At 37.8% G+C, this 26,725-nt stretch overlaps 1 protein-coding gene across 1 annotated transcript in view; it reads right to left on the bottom strand.

Moving 5' to 3' along the window:
- pth2ra (parathyroid hormone 2 receptor a) overlaps window positions 1-26,725 on the bottom strand; it is an 88,710-nt gene that overhangs the window by 42,588 nt on the left and 19,397 nt on the right. The window contains 6 exon segments of the mRNA XM_042494693.1: window positions 5,845-5,942; window positions 10,238-10,359; window positions 12,341-12,451; window positions 14,585-14,690; window positions 23,649-23,750; window positions 23,940-24,094. Coding sequence (XP_042350627.1) covers window positions 5,845-5,942; window positions 10,238-10,359; window positions 12,341-12,451; window positions 14,585-14,690; window positions 23,649-23,750; window positions 23,940-24,094 — 694 coding nt within the window.

Genomic DNA, 26,725 nt, shown 5'->3' on the forward strand with positions numbered 1-26,725 from the left:
GCAACTTTGAGCTTTGATCACTAAATTCTAATAAGTTTATTATTGAGTCCAAGTGGATGTTTGTGCCAAATTCAAAGAAATTCCCTCAAGGTGCTCTGGAGATATCACATTCACAAGAATGGGAAAGACCAACAGACAATGGATGGATGATCAGATGGACAAATGGAGGGACACCCCCCCCAAAAAAAATGCCTCCAGCCACGGCAATCGCTGGTGCGATGTTTTCATTAAGGAGCAACTGTATAAGTGTAAGTCTTCAGGCTCTGCTGAGTAAAGATTGAAGAAGAAAAAGCTGGGGTGTCTTGATGAGATGAGCATTCCATTTCAGCTGAAGGGGCAGTAGTGGTTGATGATTTAGTATGTCTCCAAATATACAGCCAACCAGTTTTGTAACAAAATGCCTCAGTGTCTTATTTTTGTAAGAAAAGTAAAAACAACATTTAAAGATTCAATCTTAAAGCCTCAAACTCAGTTATTTCTTTGGTTAAGAAATGCAGCCGTGACGGTGGTGATCAAAAAGCTGTCAAGTACTTTGTAGCCCACTTGCAGACATAAAGGTCTGGGAGACACATCACTGGACTCTGGCAGTGACACACTGGTGTCCTTGACGAAGCCAGCACAGACCTCTCCTCTCTCCTCTCTCCTCTCCCTTTCTCTGAGATATGAAATGTGGTTCATTGTTCTCAGTGACTGCAGAAGAATCAGAGATTGTATTGGAGGTTGGCAGTCGCCCTTTAGCTGAGCCCCTGAGGAGCACATATACAATTGATTATTTTCATTTAAATCAGCACAAGCGTTATTGCTGTTGCTGCTTGTAATTACTGTAAAAAGAATCATCAGTGTTTCATCCTCAACTGGTTCTCAAGGATCAGTTAATTATTTTAGAGAGCAGTGTGTGGCAGCTATATTTCTGTCGAAGGCTATAAATGTCTGCCTAAAGCTTTCTAATGTGCATTAAGGGAGATACTTTTTCTTTATACTTTAATTGAAAGCATTGATGCCCTTACCATGGAAATACTTCTTTTGCTGACCTCACTGTGCTGCATCAGATATCCCGGAATAAAAGCATCATTTTAGGTGATGCACATTGTTTACACTGACTATTAAGAGAGGCGACGGTATCACAGCAGAAAAAGCTGAAGGAGGCTGAGGAAGAGCCCAAATCAAATATTTATAAGCTGTTTTATGATGTCAAACACATTGCAGTGCTTTGACCTGTGTTTGTCAAAATGCAACTTGATGGCTCTTTGAAATTTTTGCGGCAACTGTTTGAAAAAATGTGTCCTGTTTGAAGTATTCCTATTTAAACATGGAGCTCTGATCACCTTCGGGGCTTTTAATGTTGTTGACGAACTTTCTTTTCCCATCTCTCCGTATCAGCTCATTAGGAACAGACTGCAAGTGACTCATGAATGTGTCAAGTCTGTAAAAGAAATTTTTGTTTATTTTTGCAAAACATTTTATTTCTTTGTGTTAAAAGCCAACGTGTTGTTTCCATTTTGTGAAATAAAGTTGGACCTTGATCTAATAACGAAAGAGAAATCTGGACCCTATGACTTGACTCATTGGGAACCATTGCTGTTTCGGTTAATATTGAGCCATTTTAAGGTATGTCCTCACCATATATCTTTTCCTAAACCTGACCTCCATAACTTAATGTTATATGTACTCTATGTAACGTTACCCCCTCCATGTAAAAGCACAACAAACTAAAAACTCTTTTTAAAAATAAATGTGATTTTAATTTGTTATTTGATGCTATAAAAAGAGGAGCTTTGACGTCATGATTGACAGCTCTGTTTGCCAATTGGTATGCTCACGATCAATGGTGGCATTTGGACACGTGTATTGGAGGGGGGGACTCCAAAACGCAGACATTTTCCTGCAGTGACTCTGGCTCCAACTGATGTCATCACAAGATGACAGTGGCTGTATGTGGAATATTTTGGCGTCATTTTTGTACAGAAAAGTTGTCCATCTTCGTATAGAGTCTATGGCTCGTAGGATGACGTAGGCATTGTTGTGAGTCTTTTTTTAACTGTAAACAGTCTCATGGCAAATTTAAAAAGTTTATGATCCCCTAAAATGCTAATTTTCAGATTTGTGTGTGTCCCTTTCCTGTTTCTTTCTGTGTGTGCTCTTTCCAATGCCACCCTCCCCTCCGCCTCACCATGCAGAGGGTGACTGAGCACACCTGCGCTCAATCTGCTGATTAGGAGCAGGCAGCATATAAAACTGAGGAAGCAAACAATTGGAGCCTGTGGGTTAGTGTGTTAGATTCAAAAAACTGAAAAAACATGTTGTAGTACACTGGAATCTGTGATTTTTACTCCCATTTTGAAGGAAGAGATTTTGTGTGTTTATTCATTTGGACATTTAGTTGTTGAATTTAGTATCACTTTCTATGCCCTTAAAGAATGTATTTATTTGTAATTGTAATTTATAACACCCACTTTAAGACAAGACAGTGTTGCTTGCCTTTTTCCTCAGTTTCAATTTTTATTGTTACTCCCCTCATTCTCTGAGCATTATCAGGGAATGTAACACTTGTATTTTGGGTTTACATATTTGTGTTCAAATGCTTGAATGTTTAATAACAATTTTTTTAAATTTTCTTAATGTCTGTGTAAATACACCTGTATTCATACCTGTAAAGTTGTGACATCACAACTTCATAAAACCCCCGACAGCTCGTATAGAGGCACAGTTTCTACGGACTTTGTGCATTTCCCCATGAATTCATCATTTTAATCCCTTTAACAGTATTTATTTACTACATATGCCTGCTTCATCATTTAAAACACAGACATGGAAATCTGACTCTTCACATGTGAAACATTTAAATGAGCTCACTGACATGAAATATTTACATTAAAACTGATTTTAAATGCTTAAGCCTTTCACAATATAGGCTGCTTCCAGTCAAATCCTGTTATTCTGAATCCAGCTTCAACCCACAACTCTGAAAATTTGGGTTCTGTTGCTTTTTGTGATCCCTGTGGGCAGATGTCAGCAGTCCCAGAGAACAACTGCTCCTCCCTGCATGTTGCCCTCGCTGAGTCACGTCAATCAGAAATTCATAAATTAGGTTTTGGACTTGACAGAAAGGCAACATGCCAGTGAGGCTGTCATATTCAGCATGGAATCAGAGTTTTGTTACAGCAACAAGAATTAATAACTAAACAAGTTCAGTACATTTGCAAATAATGTAATTTTGGCGCAGGATTTGGATCTATTACTGAGTAATTGATTTGCCATTTATTAATAATTGTGGTTTTGGATTAATCAATCTAATATTTTAATCAAAATTTGTGTATATGTTTTTCATATCTTTTTGGACAGATACAAAAGATACACATCAAAGCATAGCATAATTGAAACCCTATAACCAGCAAAGTATGTCAGTATGGGATATTGGATTTCCAAAGCTCTGTTCAATAACAACACATTTTTGTATCCAGTGGTCTTCATGAGACTTCATGGTGGTTACAATAATAAAAAAGTGAACGTTAGTTTGTGATAGAATGCAAACCCTTACGTATTAATTTCCTGCATTGGCACTGAGAGCTGGAATATGGATGTAATTCCTTGAGATATTGGACTGCATTATTGTTGCTTGGTATTTCAGTGAGCTCTTCAATTCAAGACTTGAAATTCTTGATAAGTGTGCTTTTTACCACCATTTCTGCTTTTTTTTTCAAAAGTAAAGAGATTAATAAAAAAGATTTGAGGAACGCTCATTTACCCTTTGAAACCTGAAAATATTGGCTTGATTTCATTCAAAAACATGGGTAGAGGGCAATGAGCAAGAAGAAATTGCCCAAATTCAGCAAGAAATTAGTAAAAAAACAAAAAAATTTACTTAAAATTATTAATTTAAAAAAAAAAAAAGTAAAAAAGAAAAAAAACAAGGCAACTGTGTTTAAAAAATGTAAAATTCTATAGCATAATTTTAAATATGAAATAATGAGAATTATAAGTATAGTTTTTCCCTAGCTTTTTTCTTTTTTCCTAGACATTTTACCCTGGCTTTTTAAAGATCATTTTCTAAATTTACAAAAAATGTTGCCCTTTCTGGAACATTTCTTACCAAGTTAATCATTGCCTTTTTTCCCATTTTTTTTTAAAGGAATCACACCACTTTGTGGGAGTGTGGACCCAATCTGTGACATACGCCATGTAGCTCCAGTTTCACATGCATCACATGTTTTGGTCCTGTCTATCTTTACAAACCCTCTGGTCTGAGCCTTTTGTCGGAACAGTTAGGAAGCTGATTAATCCACAGGCTGATTTGAAGCGGGGTCACCTTTACAATCACTCTGCCTTGGAAGCAGATCTGATTGCCTTTGCCGCTTTGCTGGCCAGACCCTCAATCCCATGGGAATAGAAATCTTCTGAACCCATTCTCACAACGTTTGGATTGTTCAGGTTCTTGACCACATCAAACTTAAAAGATAAGAAGGTCCAAAACTAAATTCAAAAACTGTAAGTCAAAAAATATACTTTCTTTTTTTATAATCTTACACATGCCCACATATCAGCAAAAAGGCTCAGAATTTAGGTTAAAAATGCTGCTGGAAATGACATAATATATTAGTGCAAAGATGACTATAGGGCAGGCGGGTATGGTGAAAGTCCAACAAACCCAGGACTTTCACACGGGAGTCAGGTGTTCACTTCCTGTCTGAATGTGATTTTTTTCTACATCTAACCATGTGCATACCTCCCCTAATCCTAACCATGTACTGCCTGGTGTTGTTCTACAGGGCTCTGAGAGAGGAACTGAGTGCAATCAAACCTGTTGGCAAATTCCTTTGTGTCAAAATGGTGGTGTTTGTCTCTCTCTGGAAAGCTGTGTTCATTGCTTTGCTGGTGAAAGTGGGCATTATCTCAGAAATGGGTACATGGGGCTGTAAAAGTGTGGAGGCTGTAGCGACTGGCTTACAGGATTTTATCATCTGTGTGGAGATGTTTCTGGCAGCCATTGCCCATTTCATTTCATTTTTGCCAACATGTGCGTTTGTTGATGACCTAGCACTGGTTGCCATGTGCTTTTGTTGACAAAACATAACCACAAGCAGCTTAATCCCACCATGTGCCTGTGTTGACATCATGGTAGCGGCATCCTGGAACATCTTGGGATGACAATGTGTTGTTAAATCACATAAGAACTCCCACCCATAGTTTTATTATCCTATTTGGAACGGTGATGGAGCATAATCTTGTATAATTTTACCACACAATATTTCTATAATGTATGGTTCATAGTGTGACTAAAATGCATTTGATATACTTTTATATAAATACAACAAACATTTTGTCTTTAATTTTTAATCAGTTGCCCAACTGTTCGCTGGTGGTGTTTTTGTTTTTTGGGTGGGGAGTGGGGGTTTGGTTTTTGTCTTTGTATTTGTCCTTGTAATTGTATTTCCTTTGTTTGGAAATGCAATAACAAAAACAACAAAATTACATTTATGCTGACATTTTGAAGTGTCCTCAATTTTGTCATTGTGAACACAATATGAAACACAGGACATGGTTGGAACTGTAGTATGCAATTGTAACTCAGCAGGACAGTGAAGACAACAAAATACAGGCTGAAAACAGAAAAATGGTGTGATTACCACCCCCAGGGGGCTAGAGACTTTCCAATTCCCTTCTGGACAATCTGAAAAGTATAATGGTGTCAGACACTTAACCTTGCTGTTTTATAGTTCCTGCACCCGAGACTTTCTAAGATACATGTTAAAATGGACACAGATACAGCAGAGAATCACCTTCTGCAGTGAATCCACTGATGAATGTGACAGCACATCATTTAAACATAAGAAAATCCTGTCTTACCTGAAGTATCCAATAATGATGATGGCCACGAGCAGAGAGCTGAAGGACACAGCATAGCCAATGGTATACATGACATAGAGCCGCTCAAAGAAGTCTTGCTGTGAAAAGAAAAAAAGAAAGAAAGAAAGAATTGATATTCAGTTCCTTCTTCATAGCGAAAACAGAAGTTTCACACATGACTCACAGCTGCTGGGATAAACAAGATGGATCCAACGGCAACTAGAACACCAGGGGTCTAATTATTTTGTATTTACATTTTGACAGGGGAAAAATGAAGGAATAGCAGGTGCACTGAATATTAAAACTGTATTCTTATCTCATCGAATACAAGCTTTTCAAACTCCAACCTAGTTCAAAAATAGTTAACTAGCTCAAAATGCTGCAAGAAAACTCTAAAAATCAAATAGAAGAGTCAACAAAACACTTGTTTCAGAATTGATTTTAAAATTTTAACGATTACTTTTAAAGCATGTGTGGGCTTACTAAATCCCGTTATGAGCCTGAATGCAGCCTGAGATCCTCTGGCAGAGGTCTTTTTTTTTTTTTTTTTAGAATTGCTGTCTTTAATGTTATTCTTCCGTTTTACCTTTCCTTGTTTTTACTGTTTCAGTAATTCTTCTCAGGGTTTTCAGGGTTACTTGTGATTCCTCCAAAAGCAAAATGAGAGACAGAGCCTTCAGCTATCAGGCTCATCTTTTGTGTAGCCGTCTTCCAATTTTGGTTCGACTGGCAGACACCATCTCCCCCTTTTAAGAATAGACTTAAGACCTTCCTCTTTTTTAATGCTCATAGTTAGGACTGGCTCAGGATTGGCTTGAACCAGCCCCTAGTAAGGCAGATCATGGCTTTGTCTGCCAGGGGACTTTTTATGATACACTGAGCTCCTCTTTCGTTCTTTCTCCATTTGCAAACATCCATGTTTCATGAATGCATTACTAACTTGGCTTTCTCTCGAGGTTGCCACTGGATCATGTGCTAATGCCATGGTTTTGCCTATTGCCTACTACTTCTACTATTATTATTCATACTTCTACTGTTGTCATACATACATGATTATTATTGTCACACACATACACTATCATATATAAATATATATATACAACATATATACACTAGTTTTATTATTCATATTTTTACTATTATTGTTCTAGTTGTTGATGGGCACCCTATGTACATGTGTAGTAATGCCCTATGAGCCAAATTAGGATTCTTGATTTTGGGCTTTTTAAATAAAATAGAATTAATTAATTAAATTGTCACTATTGATGTAGCAATTCTTATTTTATTGTATATCTGATCATTTCTCTTTTTTGTGTGTCTTTGTAACACATTATAACTTGTTTTTTAAAAGAAGAGTGCTATTATTTTTATAAGCATTCTAATCATCATCATCATCATCATCATCATCATCATCATCATCATTATTATTATGAACCCCCCTGCGTTTACAGTAAGGATCAGTAACTTATTTTCAGAGCTCTAACTATGTCAGTCTGAAGTTAATTAAAAGAAACAATGTGGGTTTATTTAAATTTATACAGTCTTTGTATGTATGTATGTAGCAGTCTTAAATTTTTAATCTCCAAATGCTTACAAACTGGAGACAAGATCAGCAGTTTTAACAAAGCACCTGTTTTTCAGAAATCTAAGATATAATCTTCTCAAGCACTGCTGGGGCTCAAAGGACCCTCTGGATTTAGTTGATACCATGAACAAAAGATGGCTCGAGCCCCCTTCCTGGTAATATCTTTTCATTTTCACAGAGCAGATGGCAGATCCTGCAATAGGGTTTCTTACATAAGTGAGTTGTACAAAACAGTGAAGCTCAATCAACTTATGTGACAGCATATATACTTTTTCAAAAGCAGATAAGGGATTCATGAGCTTTTGATTTGCGAGCAAACAAAATACAGCCAACTTGAAGGAAGATTTAAAGTATTTAAAGTCAGTACTGAATATTTTTAAAGTCTTATTCAAATCGAAACATTTAACATTTTCATGTCAATGCACAATGGCTAATATCCCACCAAACACACTCTTTTTTTTATGGAAATGTGGCCTGGAGGTTATGCCCTGACATACTCATTTATGAAGCTGCACAAGCAAAAAATCATCTTCAACAACACAACCCTGAAAAAAAATAAAAATGCCTTGTGTCAACAACTGTCGATTTTGTCAACAGAAGCCTTGTCAGAGGGCTTTTATTTTGAAATAGAAAAAGGAAAGGTTGAGTAAAACAAACAATTATTTTATGTATTTGTATTTCTTCATGTCTGTGACAAATATTCTTTGAAACTGTAGTAAAAGGTGGTGTAGAATTAATATCATTATCAAAAGACTGTTATCACTGCCTGTTGCTGAAGACAGCGTGTGTCAAACAGAAAAAGATTGGCAAGATTTAATTTCTCTAGATGTGCTGCAGCTGAGCAGCAGCCGTAAAAAAAATAACATCAGTTCCTGCCATGCAGCAGTCTTATGATGAATTCAGAAGGTGTATGGATGTGTTTCAGATGAAGATTGTGGGGGGTTATGCCACACACTGATACGTCATATACTGTATAACCTGGCGAATTTCCAGGAAAATATAAAGGCATGAAAAAATACATACTGCCCAAGCCTAATGCTTAGGACTGTAACTTTTTTTGTCACACCATCCTATCATCTTACTGCATATTATTCAATTGGTTCTATGGTTCCACGGTTCTCTCTCTACCTGTAGTTCTTTTATGCTGCAATTGTGTACACGCTCCACCTTCCCATCACTGCCTAGTCTTCGCACATTCATCAGCCCCATCAGCCATCAGTCTCAGAGTCATCAGCCACCAACATCAGTGTCTGGACTCTATGGGGGATTTATCTGCTGCAGCTTAGGTGCTGCATGATGACAAATCTCCCTCAGAAGTCCAAGCACCTTTCTGTCAAATCTTAATTATCACATCATTTGTTGATCTGTACCCCTGCAATCTGTATTAAACAACTCTTTTTATTCACTTGTCTCGCCTGATTGAGGTGTATTTTGTTTCAAGCTGCACGTTGTCTCATGGTGTTTTGTTTTTTAAGTGAAGAAAGTAAAACAATGGCTTGTTATTTGGCTGTTTATCCATGAGTATCAGAGGAGTCACACTGTCTCCTCTCAGATCCAAATTAAAAGATTTCATATCAGCTTGAGGTATCCACCTCAGACATCCCTCCATACTTCTTGGACTCTCAAATGAAGTCTCAACACTTTGTTTTTGTGACTCAAGCTGGACTCAAATTCTTGAGTCTAGCTCTGATAAGCGTTGAATTAAATAGCAATCCCCAGCAGGCGGCTGTGTTCAGGGAAAAAGCATGAGAGTTTTTCACAAAGTCTCAACAACACACAGATCATCATGGCTCCCTGGCCAACAAAGCATTAATGAGTGTTTACTCTTCTTGACAGGCCGACTCTCTACGTGAACACTTATTTTCCACTCCTCAGCCTGTTGGTTAGAGCAGAGTCGACTTCTCAAAAAGAAATACTCTCCAACTATGATTAGTGTTCAGTATCTGAGCACCAGTTAATTTAGTGCATTGGTCAGCTACCTGCTAAGTATCAGATTAGAGGAGAAAGAGCCCAGTGATTCTCAACTGGAGCATGCAAGATACATTTTGGCTACTGGGAGATAATTACACAGGAAGTTCTGTGAGAAAAAGCATAATCCTCCTCCAAACAATTTTGCCAACTTTTCAGACATTTCCACAACATTTCAGAGAACATTTAATTTTCACTGTGCTTTCATTTCACTACATTCACTTTCATAACTTTACACATTAAGATGCTTGTATGAAAACATATGAGTTTATAAAATATGATGTTTCTTCATTTTTTAAATAATTTTGAGTTTGAAGGTGTTTTTTTCTATTTTAAATGGGTGAGTTTTGGCATATTTTTTTTTTCCTTTTTTAAAATAACTTTGAGTTTGGGGATGTTTTTTATTTTCGAAGTTTTTTTTTTTTTAAATAATTTTGATTATTTTGGGTGTGTGTTGTTTTTTTATTTTCCCCTTTGGCCTCAAAACAAATAATAACTCATACAAACAAAATGCACTGCCTGAAAAGGGACAGTCACTCTTCAAATGAACTCCTAACAAGGTATAAATATGCAGCGTGTGATGAGGAGTCAAAAGTTGAAATTGCTGCATATTTAGAGGAAATAAGCAAAAGGAGGTGGGAGCTACGGTTTCAGAGGATGGTAGTTGTTCATTTGGTAGAAAATCATGTGAAAAGATATGAATTAACTTCTGTGACACCAACCAAACTTTGCACAGTGGCCCTACGTGACAGTAAGTAGACACGGATGACTCGCATTGAATTCCAGTTATCATAAATAACCAAATCAGCTGCTGCCTCAATATTTGACATTCATACTTACTCTCCCATCCTCGTCAGTGGGCTGCAGAAAGCGCAGACACTCGGAGTAGTTGGTCCATGTTTTGTTCCAGCGGTCCACATACACCCAGGATCCGTTGACATCACACTTCCTGTATGCATTTCCTTTAAACGCATACTTTTACATTATTTTGGATATTAACAACACAAACAAAAAACAGTTTGGTTGTAATTAAAGCATTTAGGTGGAGCTCATGGAATAGTCAAGTACATTTATAACAGTCTTGATATATTAAATGTATCCTCATATAACGATTCATGTTATGTAACAATTTAGCACCCTGCAAATTGATGTTACATGGGTTATGTTAAGGAAAAGAAATATGGTGATAACCTTAAAATAACTCAAGGATGGCTTAGTTTCAAATGGCTGTCATTCACCAATGCCTCATTCACCAATGTCTTCCTGAGTTTTATCTTGTTTTTAAGAAAATTCCAAGTCTGTTTCATGACGTGTTCTTTAACCCCAGAATAGTTTGCACCTGTGTTCTTAAATGATATATTCCACTGTCCTCACAAATCAACAGAGGGCACAAGACTGCAGTGCCGTGTGCACAAACATATACACAAGAAGCAGAAAACATGAGAGAAATGAGTCTGTGGAGTGGAGCCCCTGACTCTGACTCTGACTCTGATAAAAAAAAAATTAAATATTCAGAAGTGGAGGTATTTCTACAGACAGTAACTGCCAAACAAACTGTCATATTCAGTAGCATAAGGAGTGGATATAAAATAACACAAGAGATACATTGGATGCTAAAAATGTGCGTTAATCAACCACCCAAACTAAATACCACAAACTTCATGCGTCATAGTAATACAGCTCTCAGAGCAGAGCCGAGTGCCACACCCATCCCAACTGCCAGTGATATTTTCTGGTGTGATCAGTCAGCAATTATTACCGTTACCGTTTAGATAACTGATGTGAATTACAGTGTTAGTGCTGTGTATATTTTAAAAGAACAAAAACATTTTTTTAATGATTGAAAGAATTAATAAAATATTGCAAATTCTTAAAAATATTATTGTAACATAAATCCTATAATATTATACAACTGTAGAACTGAAGACAACAACAATCCATTGTTCTGCACAGACATGTCAGCACAAACTGTTAGAGTGCTGCTTCCTCTGTGTGAATTCCATTTTTAGAATAAATTCCAAATGAAAAAACATGGTAAATGTCAAAATCTTGCTAAAAAGAAATTTCATCTTAAGTATGGTTGGTGAACGAGACTCCCAGAGTGAAAAGCCTGATAGAAGATCCTTTGTTTTCTGACCCATCCACCACTTTGACCGGCCTCCTTATGCAGACAACTTCTTTCTTTACTCCCACCAGCACATTGGTCACATGATCACAGCCTTATCAATTACGTGGGTTATATATAAATTGTGGTGCATTGCTTTTTAGCAGGTGTACATGCAAACAGTGCATGGGAACAGCCTGAGGACCTCCTCTACTACAAGGGTAAATCTACACAGGTGTATTTAAATATTTTGGCTAGTTACACCACTTGTCGAGGTTTTGTTGGCATCTACAGACAGTGCTTGATTAATATCTCCCTGATTGCGCTGATAGCTTTGTTGGCATCTGTTCAGTAGGGTACATTTTGACATGCCAGACTAAGACAAAGCAGTAAACACAGGAAATTCAAGATGGCCCAATTCCATTTAGCTGCTTTAGTTTCAGTGTTGCGTATGCTGGATCACTGTCATATTGTCATGACTTACTGGGACACAAAAATAGAATGAAGCCATTGCTAATGTTACGAGAAAAAACTGTGTTTTTTCTATTACAAGGTCTGTTGTGAAAACGCCTATTAGTGCACAAAGTCCAGTGACCAAACATACATCTTATAATAGCTGCATCCATCTTCACCTCAAGCAGAGGTCTCATTAACCAGAATAACTGGTAACAGCCAGGAAAGAGTTTAAGACCTTGAGGGGAAAACTTCTTTCAAATATGTAGTAGAAAGGCAAAAAACAATACTATTTATAGTCTAAATAAATAAATCTAACTTTTTATTCTTAAAGTTTTAAGTGTTGACAATGGTACATCTGCAAAATAATGAGATAAACTGTTAACCTTTGTGATTGAAGTCGTAGATGTAAGACGGACAGGGAACCTTGGTAACCAGCCCAGGGGATCCATGGGGCCAACATATAAGACCATCCCAGTCTGGAGGGCACACTTCATCTACAGCAAGAAAAAGTCAGACAAAGTCAACATACACATTCTGTCATCCAGTCCTTTTTTAACACTTTTTTTTCTTTTGCTGAAGACACATATTGACATTTTTTTGATCTATAGCCTGCTCACGGTGTATAGAGGCAATGAGTATTCACCCCTATATTAAAACACTCATAGTTAAACACCTCTGCATACACTAAATCTTGGTTTAGGCTTATTTTTCCCATGAAGGCACATGTGGTCTTTTGCAAACAAAAGTTATTCACCAAACCAGTTGATGTCAATGGATTTTACTCTGTAGCATGAATACAAAATCAAAAAACACTTGTTCTTGTGGGTAAGAGCCACTCAAGGACATAAAAATGGACACCCCAAAAATAAATGAGCACCTCTTGCTGATTCATCTCCTCCCTTTTTCACAAATGACCATACTTATATATGGAAAACTTTTCAAAAGCAATGCTCTTTCTATTCAGTAAACACACAAAATTCACACTTTACTGCTGAGCATTCTTTCAGTATAATAAATGTGAATCAGTTGGAGCTGCTACATTTGAAAGTATTATTTGGTCAGCATCTGGCTGCCACAGCTACTTTTTCATGCTACATCGTAAAGGTTTAAAATTAAACAGTTAAGTTGAAAACAGTTTCATCATACATGGGACTATATCACACTTTTAGTTGACCATCTCCTCAACTCCTCTCCCCAGGAGTGACTGACCAGTGATAGCTTAGCAGTCTCAACAAGGGAGGGAAAGCCCATCATGCTTTGGATTTAAGCAGTGTGCAAATACTACTAACTCATACAAGAGAACAGCAGGGCAGTGTTTGTAGTGCATTTACCAAAAAGCTGAGCACAGTCTGGGGAAATACGGAAATACTATATTTAAACGTTGGATTTGCTTGGGGCCAAAAATGTTTTTGAATGAATGTTTTAAAAAAGAGCATAATTTTACGGATCTGTTAGCACAACAGAGTTACTGGTTTTCCTGTCTGCTGCGAGGCTTAACAAACATTAACTGCCATCAACATTTATTTGTTTGCCAAGCTGATATGAGTGACAGTTTATGCAACCAATGGAGGAGCAGAACCAAAAAAGAATGCCCAGAACATCTGTCAAACTACCATAATGACCAAACTCACAAAAGAAAGAACTGTGAATCATAAACCAAAAATAAGAAATGCAAACCAAAAAGCAGGCAATTCACACTGAAGCTGTGAGGTTCAAATGAAATGTCTTTGTGTTTGACACTGTAGCTCTTTGTCATATCATGGCATAATGGTAACTTGGGGGTTATAGCTTTTGTTTGTTGATTGGCATTATCCCTTTTTTTCAGTTTTTATAAATTTTATAAAATGAACCCCATATTTGCATCCCTGTGAGATACATAAGTCTGTGAGGTACATAAGTCAGAGAAAAACAAAAATCGAGCACTGAGGTTTCAAATTGGAAAAATAATTAATTAAGTAGGACTCAATATTTTGTGGGGTTACAGACTTAATTAAAAGAAATCCCACAAGCACATCCTGGATGCTATCAGAGGCTAACATTTTCTAAATTTACACTCCAGAAACCCCAGCCAATATGATAATGTGCGTTTGCCAACACATCAGCTGATCCTCATAAAAGCCTTTTCTCTTGTAAAATTAAAATTGCAAACATAGTTTGAGAATATAAAAAAGCAGCAGAGTGTTTTCAATCAGTTCATAGCTAGCGAGCACTAATGAAATCTGACAGTAAATAGTGAGTCCAAGATTATAAATGGGAAGTTTGCCTTAGTGTACTAATGTTTAAAATCCATTTACAATTGTTTGAAAAGAAATTTTTATTGTAAATTCTTTTGTAAATTTGCTACGGAACTGCACAGAGGCCATGCTAGCTTAAGCTTGCAGGCATAGTAGCAATATTAGGCTACATGGGGGCAGTGTTGAGTAAACAGTCAATTGTTTACATAGCCTATATCTTCTGTCCATAAATTTACTGTATATATGTGACGAAACAGACACAACACATAAAAGCTTTTAATTTTACAAAAATTCCCCTGCCATTTTAAAAGTTGAAATTAATGAAGAAACTTCAGATTACTCCAAACATGGACAACTATGAAGCATTTTGTAAAAATGTAACTTTCTGTGCACATATGTTACCCGGGTCAGTGTTGGAGAGGTTCTGGTAGCACTGCAGTTTGATTTCATAAAGGATGTATATCTGCTCCTGTGCAGACAGAGGACCATCATACCCCATCTGTAGAGCACAAAAAAACAAGATCAGATCAGTAACCCTGTGTATCTATATCTGTTTGTGTATCATCAATTGCCTTGGCTTTTCTAAAATGAGCAATTACTCTGAGTAATGGGACAGTAAGTCAGTTATTCCTCCGCACTGGCAACAGCCTAGGCTCGAGGCATTTCGGTCTGGCACATTCTTTTGACTGTAATATTCCACGAACGCTTCGTGGACACTTTTTTTTTTTATTTCACCAATGACTTGGATTTAACGATGAGCTGATTATATTTGCTGGATAAATGACAAAGGCCAAGTGTCACAGTGACCTCGTCAATCTCATTCTTGTGAAAGTGATATCTCAAGAACACCTTGAGGGAATTCTTTCAATTTGGCACAAATGTTGAAACTGGATGAAACCGGTTCAATTTTGGTGGTCAAAGATCAAGGTCACTGTGACCATGAATCCATCTCATTTTCATGAACACAGTATCTTAACTCAGTGCCATTGACTACATCAATTCAATATCGGCATAATATACCTCCCACCCCCACACTCTTGACTGAGTGTCCCGCAGGGTCCGAAGCGTTTACTTTGAATGAGTGTTCAAAGCAGGCCCAATTGCCCGAATACTGCAGGTAGGAATAATGGAATAGGATTCTCTTTTGTGGGTTTTCTCTCTCTGAACTGGGGCCGTGATTTGTTGCATTGTGCTGTACTTTGTGTATTTACACATTAACACACATTTGTAATACAATTTTCAGATGTCTTTTATATCATTGAAGGCAGAATTATAACATTCAAATCACTGTTTTGCTTGACAGACTCCCTTTCACAAAAATGCATTTTTCTCAGCTTTCTAGAAAAAAAGTGGTATTTTGGATGAAACTAGCCTCTATTCAACTTCAGATAAATCAAGAATGGAACAAGGTGCAAACAAACGTTTTTTCCATGACAAAAAGGAGAGTTTCTTCTTTCATTTAAGCTGTTCGGTGTTTTCAGAGTCTTTGTACAAAATATTCTGTGGGTCTTGAAAGATGACTCAAAATGGCCAGAAAAGCTGGCACAAGCCATATAATAGGGCTGGCACTCAGTGAGTTAAGATGGCCTTGAAGGAGTTTCCTTAAATTTGGCACAAACTTCCACTTGGACTCAAGAATGGACTGATTAGAATCTGGTGCTCAAAGCTCAAAGGTCAGGGTCACAGTGACCTCACAAAAGATGTTTTTGGCCATAACTCAAGAATCTTAAGTCTTCTGAGCTGTCAGAAGGGACATGTGTGTGAAGCATCCATGTTTTCGTAAACACTGATGTGAACTGTAACTGCAACTTGACTGGTGCACGAACACATACAACCGCATGGCAGGATATCTTGTCTGGGTTTTTTTTTCAATCACTCTTTCAGTGATTTCGTTTATTCTTTTCTTGTTGTTGCTGTTTCCAGACCTTTTACTCCCTGTTAGTTTCCTATTTTTGCACTAATATTCTGGACACTGTGTTGTACTTTACTCAGACCCATTCTGATGTGTGACTTACCTTATATCAAACACATGAGTCACTCTTGTGGCCACAAATGAAGAGAGTGCATAAGCCACCCTGTAATGTCAGCTCAATTAACAGATGTAATGTAAATAGACATTGCCTCAAAGTTTCATATTTGTCTGCAGAGACAGTAATTATTTCAGACATTGACATTGTACATGCTCTGAAAATCTGAATTAAGACATCATTATGGATTCATGCTCTCTCATGACCTGTCATTCTGTCGAGGAGAATTACATTTTATTTATAGTACCATGTCAAGTTTACTGAACTGTAAAATCAGATTACTGACAGACCGTTAAGCGTAAACAAGTCAGGCATACTGACTGTCCTTTACAGACTATGTCCCAGTATTAAGATGTGTATGCTTAAAATTGGCATTTCATTTGTCACAGTGGAAGATGATGTTTTCTGATGTTACTGCCGTTTCCCTGGAGTGTTTATTATAATAAATGATGTCAATAATGTCTCCCTATTTCGTGGAAACTGGAACTGTTGTAGCAGCAAAGCTTGTGCAAAAACTAGATTTATCCCTGAATATCTTAAAGATATTGAAGATGGTGCTTATATATAGTTACTCCTGGTTAAACACTAAAAAGGTCAACAACCACACATGAGGCACATGCACACCCCGGTCTCTGGAGTCAGAGCTGTGTGCTTTGAACGCCCACCATCCACCCCAAACCTCTCCCTGTAGCTCCTGTGCAGCATGTCATGGCAAATCAACTGGGAAAAGTGTTACTGGTGAACATATTCCAGGCAGAATCTGTACATTTGCTCCAAAACATAAAGGGATACAGAGTCAGGAGTGAAGATTTAATTACTGAGATGAAGGGAAAGCTTTTGTTTCTTTAATTTGGTGTGTAGTCAGATAACAATGGTACTCGGGCGTTTTTTGGAACTCGCATATAGAGTACTCAGGGAATAAAAATAATCCAATGTAAAAATATGAATGTAAATTGCCAAAAAAAAAGGCAAGTGGAATTTGGAATTCATATATTGAATATCAAGAATTCAATGATCCCATTAAAAATACATTTAAAATTGTAAGGGAAAAAAAGCCACATTGGTTCCATCCTTCACCAACCAAAGGTCTCTGAGTGTAGCAAACACTGTCTGAGTGTAGCAAACACTGCCACTCTTACACCCTCCTCCTCACAGACAATGTGTTGACAAGCTAAGGGGATGCAGAGCCGGTGTAGACATTGTTAGAGGCCAAAGAACGATGTCAACTGACAAGGTACAGTTATATTACTGGATTTTGTGCAAACTCTGACTCTGACGCAAGACTCTGCTATTGTACACACATTGTACATCTGATTGTTTGCAAACTGTTTACATGTATAGATTAGGTGTGCATTCAAGTAAACTGTTGATGTCAATAGGCCGTAGCTTAATGGCTACATTGGACAGGGTAATTTATTACATGCTAGTTGATACAGGTTTGGGTCCAAACTTAAAAGGCTTATTTGAAGATTGACAAGGACAGAGACTATTTTTGGTATAAACTGGAATTATTTATTTATTTGCATGCAAGACTGAGACATAACTTGAAGTAATGCCATAAAGCCATACACACTTCTCGCGAGAAAACAAGGTTACATAGTGCTGAAAGCAGGCAACCAGGGCGCTCTGTGGAAATGGGATAGGGACACCATTATCCTTGTTAAAAGTTAGTGTACTATGTGATCAATTTAATGTTACATAGGTTAGATGCAGCACTGTAGGAATGTCTTCGAGCTGCTCTCCACTCAGTTCAACGTCTGCCTAGTTAGCACAAGCTGTCACACCTGACACTGAGCCTTTTAATGGTCCTGCACCAACACCGAAACAGCTCAACTCTGTAAACACGTTAATAACTGCCAGGTGAGATTAGCCAAGTGATGCTAACAGTTGGCGCTGTCAGTGTGTGTTGGTGTGTGTGGGTGGGCAGACTCCAACCACATATTCCCCAGTGCATCATGCTGCTCATAATAAACAAAGAGAGAGAGATAAAGAGCTAGGCAAGGAAGACGTGGAAACAATACTTTAAACACAATATTTTATCCATTTTAAATAGTAAATATACATATACTGTGTGTGTGTATATATATACACACACACACATATATATGCATATATACATAAACATAGTCATGTTTACATGGGGGGGCAGCAGAGAGTACTCTGTAGGTTAAATGAATGCTGACTTCCAAACTCATATTGATGTTGTTGGTTTGCATGACTTAACTGAAGTGCGTATTTAAGGGATTCAGCATGAGCTGAGAGCTTCAATATCAGACAGAACATGCTGTCATTGCAGGACCTGCTTTCACAAACACTGCTTTGTGGAAATGAAATGTGCATGGATCCGATCATGGAAAAAATGTCCCGATGGATCCAGGAAGTGATGCCTCTCTTTATGATTCAGCTATATCCCCTTCATCACAGTGTACCCTTAAACCTTTTTTTACATGACTTTTAAATGAATTTCTTATTAAAATAATATCCTTACTCACTGTGTTTGAGTCAATTTTCCTGTGAAAATTAAATAATCATTAGTGATTCTTTAGCTCTGCTGTTTAACTCTGTAACTTACTTATTGTTAATAAGAGCCCTTCAAATATTTAAAGAAAAAAAAAAGAAGAAGAAGAGCATGGTGTTATTACATTACACTGAGGAGCAGCTGCTGAGTTAAGCATGCGGCACCTGGTAAAATTTGGTATAACGGTCTGATCCAGTGTTTGGCTTAGTATAAAACCAGTTCCAAATTTTCACACCAGCTCAACTCTGCCCACCTCTTCCCAACATCGACATAAATTAGTTGATCTGGCTTTCTAAATAACCCTAAAAGACAATGTTGATGCTGACAAGCTGCCTCAGTTTATCAGAGATAACAAGGGGGCCCACTGACTTAACTGTTCACATAACATCATGTCCTAATTTGATGCGAGTTTCAAACTATCACACCATATTGCATTATATCACACTCTGCATTCGTTTGATAGAACTCAGCTACCACCACACATAGATTCTAATTCTTTGTGAAACACTAATATTATATAGAACGGTGTTGTGTGCAAGACATTTATACATTTCTGTAAAAATGGCAGCCATGTTCACAACTGACTGCATAATGCCCACAGTATGTGTTAATGAGTGAACTCACACATACTTTTCAGGTAGCGTTTGATGTGTTGCTCCATTCTGGAAAATGTTTCCCAAAGATTAGTTAACTTTAAGGATGAATCTTCTGGAAATGCATATGTAAAACCAGGGACAATTATGATTCATGGAGAGTAAGTTAAGAGTCAAACTCTATATGTTCACACTAATTGGCCTTTATTACTATTTAAGACACCCTGAAGACCCCATTTGAAGCATTGAATTCTGCATTAAAATGATATTGTTATGCCATACGCACATTTCTTTTCCCTATTGAGATTTCAAGGATCTGCTCATATGCAGATATTGAGATACCTGTAGGCAAAACCACCGGTATCATTCCACTGAAGTAGCATTGGTGCGCGTTTATGTCTGTACATTCAGATATGAGCCAAGAGTTTGTCAATGTTTAGCGGCAAACTCTTTTTCATCATATCATCAAGAAAACGAAATCAAAGATGCATGTATAGTGTCTGTCAGTCAGAAAGGAGACAGTTCCTATCTGTCCAAATTCAATGGCCAGCCAAAAGCAATGACATTCAGTAGTAGCACTTCTGCTCTAAAGGAATTACTTGAATGCAAAAAGACACACAGGCACAAAGCAGCTGTTGCTACTGTGGTCCAACAATGAACAGCTGTTATAGTTCAGAGGCTGCTGAATCAATTTATTTAAAAAACCCTACAAAACCTTGGCATTTCTGTCTCAGCACAAGGCTTCTGGTGTAGAGAGAAGCTTTCAGCTCTGGTGTGTAATCTAAAGCTACATAATCAGTCACTTCTCTGCCTTGTTTCTCCACACTGCATCTTTTTCATTCCTTGGTAGCCCTGGTGCTGAGGGTGCTGTCCATGGTGCTAATTACGCAGAAAAAACTCCTGCTCTCAGTTCAAAGTGGTGACAAAACAACACCCTTTTTTCATGTTACACTCCCTTCTGAACAACCAACAGCATCTTACACAGGTCAGTGACTAATAACCAAGCAAGTTTGGTGACTAACTTCAGATATTTCCTCAACCATAGCTTATGGTACAGTCTTCAGAGGCCTTCACCTTTTTGCAGCAGCTCGTCACTACCAACATTCAAAATGAATCAAACAGAAATCTAACTACGTAAAAATAAAAAGGAGTTTGAACACGAAGAGGAGCAGTTACGTAAGCGCATGAAATAATTAAGTTTTCATTTCAGTGACACTACAGAATATAGTGTCACCAGTGCAAATCTGAAAAAGGTTAAAAAAAAAAAAAGGCAAAAACATCCACAGGCAACATGTAGTAGGCCGCTTAAACAGCTCTGACACAATAAGCATGTGAAAAAGGCATCGGGGCTGTCAGTGACTATAAGAGTAAGCCTGAGGATGAACAGGTTGTCCCAATGAGCGCACACAATGCAACAACACGTTCTCACTCCAAACTCATCAAATGCAGCAGCTTGGTGGCCCTATGCAGGGTTTCCCACACATTCATTTATTTGTGGCAGCCTGCCATGCTCAAAACATCTTCCACCACATATCGATTTTAAATTTTTGCAGCTGGACCTTTCATTAGGAACGTTGTTGTTATTGAGAGCATCACAATCTCAGCGCACAGAGGCATAGCCAAAGCAGCAGACAGCCAGGCACAATAGAGGTCTCAATCTCAACCCGAGCCCGACAGGTCCCGATGGGTCCCAAGAGGTCCCAAAAAGTTTGAAGTGTTGGGCCAGATTAGGGCCATGAATGCTTACTAATTGATCAGGTTGGGTAGGGCTTGGGCTGTGGGGAAAAAAACATATTTTCTTTAAAACATAAATTAATAAAAAATATTAAAAAGTGAGCACTCTGTGCTTGATTTATTTAGTTAGTGTTTATTTAAAATGTCAATCCAACATATATAATCAACATATATAGATACTATATATTCAATGTATGATTGATATTAAGCGTCTGAGCTGCATTTCAGCTGCAGCACATCTAGAGAAACGGTGGCTCACTGTTTTTTACATGTGATGCTCGCATTTGTTGACTCTGTACCACTTTATACTGTAGTTTAAAGTCTTTCTCTGTCACAGAGATGAGCAAATACAAAGATGTTTGTTTTACCTCAACTTCCTTGCTTCCCTTTCAAAAAAAAGCCCTCTGACTGTGGCTGTGGACAGAATTCCATCAGTTGCTGATACAATGCATTTTATTTTGAAACATTTACAGGACGGGGTATTCAGCTGTGCAGGAGATTGCAGGACTTCATAAATGAGTGCAATATGTTCTTATGAATATGAAAATACAGCACTCATATCAGCAGGCAACGATATGCCTTTAGGCCCAGTTAAGGCTGGTCTATTTTGATGCAGAAAGAATGGACTAGTTATAAATATTTCTGTTAGAGAAAAGGTATACTTTTATTCAAATTGCATCAATTTTACTGTAAGATGTTTTGTTGGACTGCTAGATTTGAGGCTCGTTACTTTAAAAAGGAGTAACTGTTTTGTTACTCCCCCTAAAAGTGATTTGAATTTTACATTGTTTGATTTATTTTGCTGTTGGATTGCTAAATGTAGATTGCACTACATTCCTTTTATTTGAGTGGACCAAGCTCTTGCATTCATTTTATTTTAGAGAGACTTTATATCAGACTGTAAAACACAGATTACCAGTTAGGACTGGACTATTTTTTGTTGGAGAATAATGCCCTGCAGTGTATGACAAGTTTTAAAATGTTATTTTCATTAATTCGTTGTTATATTAATCGAGTAATAAAAAAATAATAGTTAGATCAATAAAAACAATAATCAATAGATTAATTGAAAAAATAATCAATAGATTAATCAATGGAGGGATCGTTGACAGAAATAAGGTTGAGAACTTCACATATAGACACCATCAAATGCTGTGAAGCATGTAATAGGGGCAGAGTGTGCACAACTAGTAGATGACAGTTAGTTACACAACTCCTCAAATCAGGAATTAACAGCTCCTGAAAAGCTTATTATAAGACTGTGTGCAGTGCCGGTGTTGCATTGATTTTGTGGCAAAATAGATCATAGAGAAAAGAGAAAGAGAAATGTTGAGCAGATATCAACAGGTCAGACGGTTACAGAGCTGCAGATAAACTCATCTCAACAGTGTAAAGGCTGGCAGAACATACTGACTGAAGCATAAAATACAGCTCTGTAGCTTTTGTATATGGAGAGTAAATACCTCAGCAACACAAACATTAAGAAAGATACTAATTGGGTGGAGAACACAATTTAATTCATACAAAAATAGGTGCTCTGTATAGCTTGGCTGTTGTGTCTGTATACATGGAGGAAAACTGAGTCCCATTATGTTCACATGCAGCTTTTCTGCTGACAATTCCTCAAGAATTACATTGGGCTTAGGGACTGTACTTTATTTATCAGAGAAGAGGGGTGGCTGGGGTGTGACTTCAGGGTTTTTTTAAATATCATGATCCTCACAGGAAGTGTTTTTTCTTGAGCCTCCATGAGTGACTGGGGGGGAATTCATTACCCTCCCTCCACCATAAATAACCATATTTGACCATTTAAAAAAATGTTTTTCAAACCAAATTGCAGGTTTTGTGGTTCTCAGTATTTTACCCTTTAAAACCTAAAGCAACATCACTTTTCTTGTGCTGCTTTCAGACCCCTTTTACGGATATTTAAACCTTTGGACCCTGAGCCAAAGGGTGTGAATTCTCTCTGAAAAATTGGGGAAAAGGTTATGAGCAACTTCCACCAACTGCAAGAAATTAGTAGATTTAGAAATTTATTTTTTTTTAAATCTAGAGAAAAATGTCTAAGGAAAAAAAGAAGAAAGCGAGGGAAAACTATATCATTAATTATTTTAAATTTCGTGTTTGAAATTATGTTACAAAATTATGAAATTATTACAGTTTTAAGTACTATTTCAAACGTCATTTTATTTGATATTTTTTATTTTGTTTTATTTTTTGTTTTTCCTAATTTTCAGGTGATCTCTTCTTCCACTGCTCATGACCTTCTTACCATGTTTTTGAAAGAAATCAAGTCAATTTACTCAGGTTTCAAAGGATTAAAATAAATAGAAAATATGAGCATTTAGAGTTGAATTTCCCTCCCTTACGCCAAATTGAAAAACATAACTCCACCCCATAGCTCACAAAATTATTTGAAGTCCTCCCCAGTTTTGTACCCCTTCCACCCCCATCGTCCAATAAATAACGAACGTTCCCTAATATGTTTTATCGCGCAATGCTGAAGAGGAGACTGCCGTTAGGCAAACATGATTTCAATAGCAGTAGTGTCGTGTTGCTGTGCAAAAAAGTGGATACATAAATACCTGTGCGTCAACCGAAGTCCAGCGAAAGAAAAAGTTTGAGACTAATATCCACACGAACAAGTTCATAGTTCGTCAGTCTGCATTGATCTCCAGCAGCGCAACAATATATCAACTATACTTTCATGTGAAATCAAGCAGGCTTTACGCGCGAGACAAACATCCACTCTGCTGTCGGCGCATCATTGAGAAAAAGAGCTTCACATGATAAGAAAGTTTCATTCCAAGTTGTGGTCCAAAGCTGAGCTGCCCAGCTCAGTGAGGAGGATGATACAGTAGACCTCATCACATCACGGAGTTCACGATGTTTTCCCACTCGGGTCCTCCTCTCGTACACTCAGGGAGCTTCCCAAAGATGAGCACCGTGGCATCGCAGCTCCCGCGGAGGAAGAGACCCGGGCGCACGCTGGCAACGGAGATATCAGTGTGGGATGTGGCGCGAGTTTGCCCTTGGCGCGAGAAGAGAAAAAGTGAGCCTCGTGTCATAAGTGTCATGATGAAAACCCCTATCTGTCATCAGAGCCCTCAGTGTGCGCACTCTCCAACAAATAGTTGGACGGTGCGTAAATGCCGCCTCTGCCTTGTACTAGTCAGCACCACGTGACTTGTGTTGAAGCTATCCCCCTAGCATTAATTCATGGCACGCGTTACTTGTATAGGGGACGGGGATGGCAGCAGTGTCTTTGACGCACAGAAATCATTTACTGCACAGTGTTTTTTATTACGTTTTTATTCATCTCTCTCCTTTTTAATTAACTGAGCAGCTATACTGGAGAAAAATGTGAATGCAACACTTTTGTTTTTGCTCCCATTTTTCACAGGTTTAACTGTAAGACCTAGGATTTTTTAATGCACTCGTTAGATATATTTATCACACATTTTGGTCTCAGATTTGTTAAACTCTGTGTTAGGGAGCATTTTTTCAAGATAATCCCTCTACCTGAGAGGTGTGGCACATCAAGATTCTGAACCTGTTATTACCTGCTCCCCTTTTTCAAGTCTCTGCTTGAAAATATTTAAATATAGAGTATATCTCAGCAACTGTAAGGCTTATGTGAATAATCAAACTCTTAAAATACACATAACAAATGGGAGATGAGCTTGAGAGCTGCATCAATATAGATGTAACTGGACCTGATTAAATCAAGGAAAAAGAAATAATAAATAGAAGTTTTTGTCCTCGCTTAAAAAACATCACAGTTTTAGAGAGAAAATGCCTTTAAAATAATGAAGCATATGCCCAAAAGCTCTAGGAAACCGTATAACAACATCTGACTGTCACTTGTGCAGATATAGATGCTTATAAAATGAAGCAGGACATAATGGGACAATGCTGAGTAAAGAAATTCTGAGGCAAGATCTTGAAATTGAAATAGCCATTTAAATCCATTTAAACCCAAAGATGACTGGTCTGGCTGGCATTTTATTTATTCATTTTTTATTTAAATATTCATATTTAAACACAAATAAAACATTTGCTAAAGTCATTTAAACAATGTTTTATGTTGGAGTTTGTTACATTCCAAATTCTAAATATTTACAGAAATATTTTAATTTTTTTGCATATGCATATCGATTCCATATATCGGTTATCTGTCCCATTAACTACTAATAATCCGCATCTGTATTGACCCTGAAAAACAAATATCGACCCCTATTTTAAATGCCTTTCCTGCTTCTCTAAAGCCCCCGCTGCCAAGAGCCATAGTTGAAAGCTTAAAACAGCATCATTACTTCACATGTGCGCCTTGGGATGATCACAAAAAAAGGTCACTCTAAAATGAGCAGTTTTCTCAAACAACAAAATGTTTCAGATGTCGCATGTTATTAGGGAGCTTGCCAATGACATGCTGACTGCAGGAATATCTACCAGAGCTGTTGCCTGTGAACTGAATGTTAATTTTGCCAAAATAAGTTGACTCTAGTGTTGTTTCTGTGAATTAGGCAGTACATCCAACCAGTCTCACAACCACAAACGACATGTAGCCATACCAACTCTGGACCTCTACATCCAGCATTTTCACCTACAAGATCATGCAACAGTTGGTTTGCACAACTTAAGAATTTCTGCACGAACCATCAGAATCGGTCTCAGGGATGATCCTGTGTGCTTATTTTCCTCACTAGGGTCTTGACCTGACATCAGTTTGTCATTGTCACCAACTTGTGCTATTGTAAGGTTGGTTGTATGTACTACCAAATTCAGGGAAACAACATTGGAATGAATGAACATCCAGTGCAAGGGCAACAGCTCTAATGGACATTCCTGCATCAGCATGACAAAGGTACACCACCTCAAGACTTATGACATCTGTGGCATTGTGTCGTGTGATCAATCTGCACATTTTAGAGTGGCCTTTTATTGTGACCCTCCCAAGGGCCACCAGTGTAATAATCATGCTGTGAAATAAGGACCTTGGTATGCCACACTGGTCAGGTGGATGGATTATCATAGAAAAGAAAAGGATCTTCAATTTAAACCTGTGGAAAATGAGAGCAAAAACAAATATGGTGCATTTCAGGGAGTTTTCACAACAGAGCTGTTTGGTCCGCTTTAAACGGACCAGAGTTCGTTTCCTCGGATAGTCCGCTTTGCTTGTGCAGGTGTGAAAGCTCATCCAAACTCTGGTGCGGTCCAAACAAGCAAACTGGTCCACCCGAAAACATGGGTCTCGGTTCGCCTGCAAGTGAATGCTGGTGCAGTTCGCTTACAGTGGGAAATGCAAACGGACTATCCAGTGAACCAAAGAGAGGAAGAGAACCAAAGAGAGGAAGTGTCATAGAGCACAGTGCATTTTGGGTAGAAAAAGAATAAATAAAACCAACAGTGCTAATCCAAAAAAGCAGAGGTAAACAAAGAAAAAGTTGGAAAAGCAAGTCCGGCTTGTGTTGAACAAGTCAGCTGATGGGGATGGATTTCCATTTTCAGTCCTGGCCAATCAGTGAGCCAGGTTTTCTTCTTCCTCACGCTTCCGTTCTTCCTGGTCAGTGCTCGTTTCAGGCAATACCGCCCCAGCTGTTGTAACTGCGTGATGTTGTCCAGGCGGTTTGGTCCATTTTCAAAGGTGCAGTGTGAAAGT

The sequence above is a fragment of the Plectropomus leopardus genome, chromosome 10 (genome assembly GCF_008729295.1).
Source record: "Plectropomus leopardus isolate mb chromosome 10, YSFRI_Pleo_2.0, whole genome shotgun sequence".
Classification (NCBI taxonomy): Eukaryota; Metazoa; Chordata; class Actinopteri; order Perciformes; family Serranidae; genus Plectropomus; species Plectropomus leopardus.